The sequence below is a fragment of the Eimeria necatrix genome, genomic scaffold (assembly GCF_000499385.1).
Source record: "Eimeria necatrix Houghton genomic scaffold, Enh_scaff443, whole genome shotgun sequence".
NCBI lineage: Eukaryota > Apicomplexa > Conoidasida > Eucoccidiorida > Eimeriidae > Eimeria > Eimeria necatrix.
Window position 1 is genome coordinate 10436 of NW_013654807.1, and position 6569 is coordinate 17004.

Below are 6569 nucleotides of genomic sequence, written 5' to 3' on the forward strand. Positions count from 1 at the left end.
GCTGCTTTGCTGCTGCTCTGCTGCTGCTTTGCTGCTGCTGCTGCTGCTGTTTCAACGGAGTGTCTGATCCATTTAATAATTAATTCCTCATTCTTCATTATTTATCTATTCATCTATTTATTATTTATTTATTTATTTATTTATTTATTATTTATTATTTATTTATTATTTATTTATTTATTTAGGCATTAAAGAGGCGCTGCAGAAGGGGGCCCCGCTAACTCACAAGCAAACTCGAATTGCAAAGAAATTAATTCAAAAAGAAATAAATTTAAATTCAAAAACGGATTTGCAAAAAGGCAAAAAGAAGGGCCCTGAGGTGTACGGACAGCTCAAGACTGTGCAGCAGGCAAGAGCGACAAAATGCATTTTCTTTTTTCATTTTTTTCTTTTTTCTCTCTTTTCTTTCTTTTCTTTTTTTTCTTTTTTTCTTTTTCTTTTTTCTTTCTTTTACTTCTTTTGCTTTTCTTCCGGTGTTCTTTCGTTTCCTTTTTGTTCATTTGTGTCTCCTTTTGTTTCTCTCCGTTTCTTTATTCAATTGTTTTTTTATTTTTTATTTTTGTTCTTTTTGGATTCTTTTTATCTCCTTTTTGTTTTTTGGCATTTGTTTCTTTTTGTCTTTTTCTGTTGCATTTAAGAGCAGCGCGTGCTGCTGCATGCGTCTGAAGCAGTCTTTTGTTTGTTTAATTTCTTTTTGTTTTTATTCTAATTTCTTTTTGTTTTTAAATTTAAATATCTTTTTGTTTTTAAATTCTTTAATTTCTTTTTAATTTATTTCCACTCAGCAGCTCCTTTGCATGCAGATTGCAAAAGGAAGAAAACGCGAAGAGCAGCGGCGGCTCAAAAACGCCCCCAAGGGCAAAAGAGGAGCAGCAGCAGCAGCAGCAGCAGCAGCAGCAGCAGCAAAAAGCAAATGGATGAAGAAGCAAGCGTTCAAAATCGCGAAGAAAGGAGCCCCCAACAGATCGTTTGCAATCAAAAAAGTGAAAAAGCGCAAAACGAGGGTTTAGGGTTTAGGGTTTAGGGTTTAGGGTTTGGGGCCTGTTGGCTGGAAACCCCAAACGAGGGTTTTGCGAAGGGGCGCATGCATGTGCGCTTTCTCAAATATTCAGAAATGCATTTAATGCATTTTTATTTTGCAAAATATTTTTGTCATTAAACTCTTTAGAGAGAAAAGAGTCTATTTGCACAATATGTTGGGGTGTACGTACACCCGAGCTGTCCCAGACAAACCTGAAAACTTGCTTTAAACAACTCGCTGCGGCTCTCGAGTTCTGCTCTAGGGTTTAGGGTTTAGGGTTTAGGGTTTAGGGTTTGGGGCGGGCTGGGCGAGGGGAGGAGGGTTTGCCTTTCGTCTTTCCGCTGGCCTGGCGCGGTGTACATACACCCGGGCGGCGAAAAGCAGGGTTTTGGGCGCTGCTTTTAAAGTTCTTTGAAGTGGAGTTTAGAGAGCGCAAAAGGGGTCAAAGAGAGGCAAATAAGTTGCTAGTTTCGTTTAAAAGTGGCAGGAGCTGCTAAAAGGTTTATTTAAGTTCTGAAAAGTGGAAAAAAAATGAAAAAAAGGCGTGTTCCGGGCGGGCGCGTCGGGTGTATGTACACCCCGCGGCAGGTGACCATACACCCGGGGCGGCGGAAAGCGCGCGAAAGCAGCGGAAAAAGCGGAGAATTTGTTGGCAAAAATAAGTTTAGGAGTTTTAAAAGAGTTTAGTTTGGGAATTGGGAAGTGTTTGGAGCGAAAGGGTGGAAAAGAAAGCAGGTTTCCCGGTGCGGGTGGCGGCGGGTGTACGGACAGCGCGCGTGGGGCGCCGCTAGGGCAAAATTTTGGCGGCTATTTTTCGCCTTTGAGAGTTTTGGCATAAATAATAAATGCATTTAAGATAGCTGAGTTGCAAAAGGGGGAAAAAAGAGTCCGGGGGAGTGGCGAGGCGAGCAGCAACTCCCCTAGGTGCCGCGGCAGCATGCTGCTGCTGCTGCTGCTGCTGGGGCGGAGTTGGGCGTTTCTGCGCGCGAAGAAGTGGAATTCGGAGAAGAATTGAATTTAATTTGTCTTTATTTCCTTCTTTAGACTTTTTAAATCCCCAAAGACCCACAAAGTGCCCTGCGCGGCGCTGCGGGGCTGTGTGGCTGCAGGGCGTCCGCAGGCTGGGGTGTATGTACACTTGAGTCCTCCGGCTGCTGCTGCTGCCTCCCAAACAACAGCTTTAGTGTCTCTCTGAGCAGCTGCTGCCTCTCCCGCGCCCGCGAAGGCCGCCGCCGCCGCTGCTGCTGCTGCTGCTGCTGCTGCTGCTGCTGCTGCTGCTGCTGCTGCTGCTATGCTGCAAGACCAGCAGTCCCCTGCTGCCCTCCACCCAAGGGCCCCCAAAACAATGGACCCCCAGCCCCCGGGGGCCCCCGGGGCCCCCGGCCGCGTGCTGCTGGCTTCTGTCTCGAACATAAAGTACCCTGTGGACTTGGACTTGATTCACCATCTCTTTTCCAGATTCGGAGAAGTCGAGAAGGTGAGCTGCAGCAGCAGCAGCAGCAGCAGCAGCAGCAGCAGCAGCAGCAGCGGGGTGGGAGTTAGTCGGGGTGGGAGTGGGGTTGAGGCGGCGGAAGCAGCTGCTGCAGCAGCAGCAGCAGTTGCTGCTGCAGCAGCAGCTGCTGCTGCTGCTGCAGCAGTGGGTGTAGGGGCAGGTAGCGGCGGCGCCGAGGGTTTAGGGTTTGGGAGTTAGTGGCCATACCTCCGGGGCGTAGGAAGGGTTTGCTGGCGAGGGTTTAGGGTTTAGGGTTTAGGGTTTAGGGTTTAGGGTTTAGGGTGTATATCTGCACTGCCCGTCTCCCTCCGGCGCTATCGTAGTTCAAAAGAAAGGGTTTCCGCAGCTCACCCCCCCCCTCCCGCTGCATCCCCCCTCGAGGGTTTAGGGTTTAGGGTTTAGGGTTTAGGGTTTGCGCAGATCGTGAGTTTCTTCAAAACCCCGAGTTTGTACCAGGCCCTCGTCCAGTTTGCTTCTGCAGCACAAGCCCGCGAGGCGCTGCTGCACCTCCACAACCGCAACATTTACGACGACTGCAACACTTTGCAGCTGCAGCAGAGTCGGCTGCAGCAGCTGACAGTGAAGGCCAATTCTTCGCGGTCTTGGGACTATACTCAGGATTCCGGGGGGCCTCGTGCTGCTGCTGCTGCTGCTGCTGCAGCGCAGCAGCAGCAGCAGCAGCAGCAGCAGGGGGTGGTGTTGGCCGGGGTGGCCGGGGTGGGCGTGGGGGGCCAGCAGCCGCCCGCGCCGCAGCAGCAGCGGCACTTCTTCGCGCCGTATGCTGCGCTGCAGCAGCAGCAGCAGCAGCTGCTGCAGCAGCAGCAGCAGCAGCAGCAGCAGCTCTTTCCCCTCGAAAGGCTGCCTCAGGAACTCAGAGACATCGACTTCGAATACGCAAACCCTTCACAAACCCCCGTCATCATCGTCTACAACATCCCAGCCTCCGTCAACATCCAGATGGTCCGCTGCTGCTGCTGCTGCTGCTGCTGCTGCTGCTGCTGCTGCTGCTGCTGCTGCTGCTGCTGGTGTGGGTTTCTTCGTTTTGTTGCGGGTGCAGCTGCGCGCAGGGGCGCGTTCTGTCGCTTTGCTGCTGCTCGCCTGCTGCAGCCGTTTAAACTGAACTGCGTTTGCGTTTGCTTCCTCTGCTGCTGCTGCTGCTGCTGCTGCTGCTGCTGCTGCTGCTGCTGCTGCAGCTGTTTAACCTGTTCAGCTTGTACGGAAGTGTTTTGCGAATTAAAATTCTGAAAGAAAGACCCGACACGGCTTTGATCCAATACGCCCTTCCTTTCTACGCAACCATTGCCCAGAGACTCATGCTCGTGAGGGTTTAGGGTTTAGGGTTTAGGGTTTAGGGTTTAGGGTTTGGGGTTTAGGGTTTAGGGTTTAGGGTTTTGTTGCTGCTGCGTGTTGGGGCTTTTGTGGCCCGAGTTCTTGATGGCAATTCCATTAAACTAAATAACTAATTATTTCTTTTATTAATTAATAAAAGAAATGTTTCAATTTAATTAATTAAATCAAATTAATTAAATTAATTAAATTAAATTAAATTAATTTATTTTATTTTATTTTTAGGGGGCAGTTTGCGAAGGCCAGGAGCTGCAGATGACCCTCAGCCGCAACAAGGAAGTGCGGCTGCCGTCAGCAGCAGCAGCAGCAGCAGCAGCAGCAGCAGCAGCAGCAGACTCAGCAGCAGCAGAAGACGAAAAACGCACTGTGGCCTTCACCATGAAGGACCAAAGATACGGGGTGAGCTGCTGCTGCTAGCTGCTGCTGCTGCTGCTGCTGCTGCTAGCTGCTGCAGTGAGCTGCTGCTGCTAGCTGCTGCAGCGGGTTGCTGCTGCTGGCTGCTGCTGCTGCCGCAGCTAGCTGTCCACATGTACAGTGCAGCTAGCAAGCTAGCTAGCTAGCTAGCCAGCTAACTAGCTAGCCAGCTAGCTAGCTAGTGGGGAAGCTTGCATCGAAGAGGACGCCTAAATGCCTGCTGCCTTCGCTGCTGCTGCTGCTGCTGCTGCTGCTGCTGCTGCTGCTGCTGCTGCTGCTGCTGCTGCAGGCGGAAGACATAGAGAAGTACGTGAAGAGCGCATGCAAGCCGACGCGGACAGTGTTTGTGGCCAACATAAACGAAGCAGCAACAACAGAAGACATAATAGAGTTGTTTAAAAATCAGGGAAAAGTGAACAAAATAAACTTCAAAAAGCCGAAAAACGAAAACAGCAAAACCAAACTCTGCATCATGGAGTTGGAAAGCGAAGAAAAGGTAAACAAACAGTGCTTTCTTTCTTCCGAAAATAAATCAAATGGAGTTTTATTTCATTTTTATTTTATTTTATTTCTTTTTATTTCTTTTTTTTCTTTTTTTCTCCTTTTCCGCTTTTCTTGAACTCGCGTTCAAACGCGGGGTGTACGTACACCCCACTCCCCTGTTCGCTTTCAAAACTCCGGTCCTCCACTTTGCCATTTTATGTTTATATTTATATTTATTTTTTGTTTTGTTTTTATATTTTATAATTTTATTTTATATTTCTGTTTATATTTTGCACTAAAAGTTGCAAAATGCTGCGTTTGCAGCACCTGTACGTACACCCGGTGGCTTCTGTTCTGGATTTGCAATTTCTTTCGCCGTTTTGCAATTTGAATTCCATTTTAATTTATTCTTTCTTTTATTTTTAATTTTATAATTTTAAATTATATTTATTTGTTTTTTTTCAAATTTTTATTTCAAACTTTTCAACTTTTTGTCTTCAGGCCATTAGCGCCGTCATGCATCTCCACAATTACGATTTCATGGGCAGGTCACTCAAGGTGGCCTTTTCAAAAAGCGTTATTTAGCTGCTGCAGCAGCAGCAGCAGCAGCAGCAGTTGCTGCAGCAGCTACCGCAGCAGCAGCAGCAGCAGCAGCTACTGCAGCAACAGCAGCAGCTACTGCAGCAGCAGCAGCAGCTACTGCAGCAGCAGCAGCAGCAGCAGCAGCGGCTACAGCAGCAGCAGCAGCAGCAGCTACTGCAGCAATAGCAGCAGCAGCAGCTACTGCTGCAGCAGCAGCAGCAGCAGCAGCTACATCCGCAGCAGCGAGCAAAACGGCTGCAGCAGCAACAGAGTGACGGAAAGGGGCTCTACTGCTGTTGCAGGAGCAGCAGCAGCAGCAGCAGCAGCAACAGCAGCAGCAGCAAGAGCGGCTGCTGCGTATATGAATGTGCTTGCGCAGAAGGAAGTGGATTGGTATTTAGATTGTTGCTTATTAATTTAAATGTAAATAAATAAATAAGTAATTTAATTATTTATTTATTTATTTATTTATTTATTTATTCGGTGAGGCTTTTTCTCTGCTAAACAAATTCCTAAATAGCTGCATCGCAAATGTGTCTCCCGAAGCTCCCGGCTCGCGGCTTCTTAGGGTTTAGGGTTTAGGGTTTAGGGTTTAGGGTTTAGGGTTTGGGGCTGTGGAGCCCCGGAGCGCGAGCTGGAGCGGGGGGGGGTAGTTGTGTTTCGAGGGTTTAGGGTTTAGGGTTTAGGGTTTAGGGTTGAAGCAATTTAAATAAATAATAAATATTTAGAAGTTTAGACCAAAAAGCAGCAAAAGACTTTGCAAGACTTTGCTGCTGCAGTTGCTGCAGCAGCAGCAGGAGTCGCAGCGGCAGCAGGAGCAGCAGCAGCAGCAGCAGTTTCTGCAGCAGCGCCGGCGCTTGAGCAGCAGCAAGAGCAGTTGCCGCAGCAGCAGCAGCATTCCCTGCAGCAGCAGCAGCAACAGCAGCAGCAGTTGTTGCAGCAGCAACTCTTGGAGCAACTTTATCTGCGGTTGCTGCTGTTGCTGCTGCCGCAGCAGCAGCAGCAGCAGCAGCAAGCGCAGCAGGTGCTGCAGCAGCAATAGCGCACGCTGCAGCAGCAGCAGCACCAATTGCTGCAGCAACAACTCGTGGAGCGATTTTATCTGCATTTGCTGCTGCTGCTGCTGCAGCAGCAGCAGCAGCAGCAGCAGCAGCAGCAAATTGAGCATTTCTTTCTTCTTTGTTTTGCCTCATTTTGATTCAAATGAACAAAAGAGCTGCAGCTCTAAGT

The 6569-nt window shown here is 48.8% G+C and overlaps 2 protein-coding genes across 2 annotated transcripts; both read left to right on the forward strand.

Annotated features, from left to right (window-relative positions):
• Positions 1-2366: 2366 nt before the first annotated feature.
• On the forward strand, positions 2367-5614 carry ENH_00054530 (polypyrimidine track-binding protein, putative; the record flags this gene model as incomplete). The annotated part of the gene is made up of 6 exons (XM_013583819.1): positions 2367-2663; positions 2934-3473; positions 3707-3832; positions 4086-4259; positions 4564-4770; positions 5306-5614. 6 exons carry the CDS (start codon positions 2367-2369, stop codon positions 5612-5614), a joined length of 1653 nt encoding a protein of 550 aa, XP_013439273.1.
• Positions 5615-5704: 90 nt separating this feature from the next.
• ENH_00054540 (hypothetical protein) lies at positions 5705-6381 on the forward strand (the record flags this gene model as incomplete). The annotated part of the gene is made up of 2 exons (XM_013583820.1): positions 5705-5732; positions 6119-6381. The coding sequence occupies 2 exons, from the start codon at positions 5705-5707 to the stop codon at positions 6379-6381; spliced, it is 291 nt and encodes a 96-aa protein (XP_013439274.1).
• Between the last annotated feature and the right edge of the window lie 188 nt (positions 6382-6569).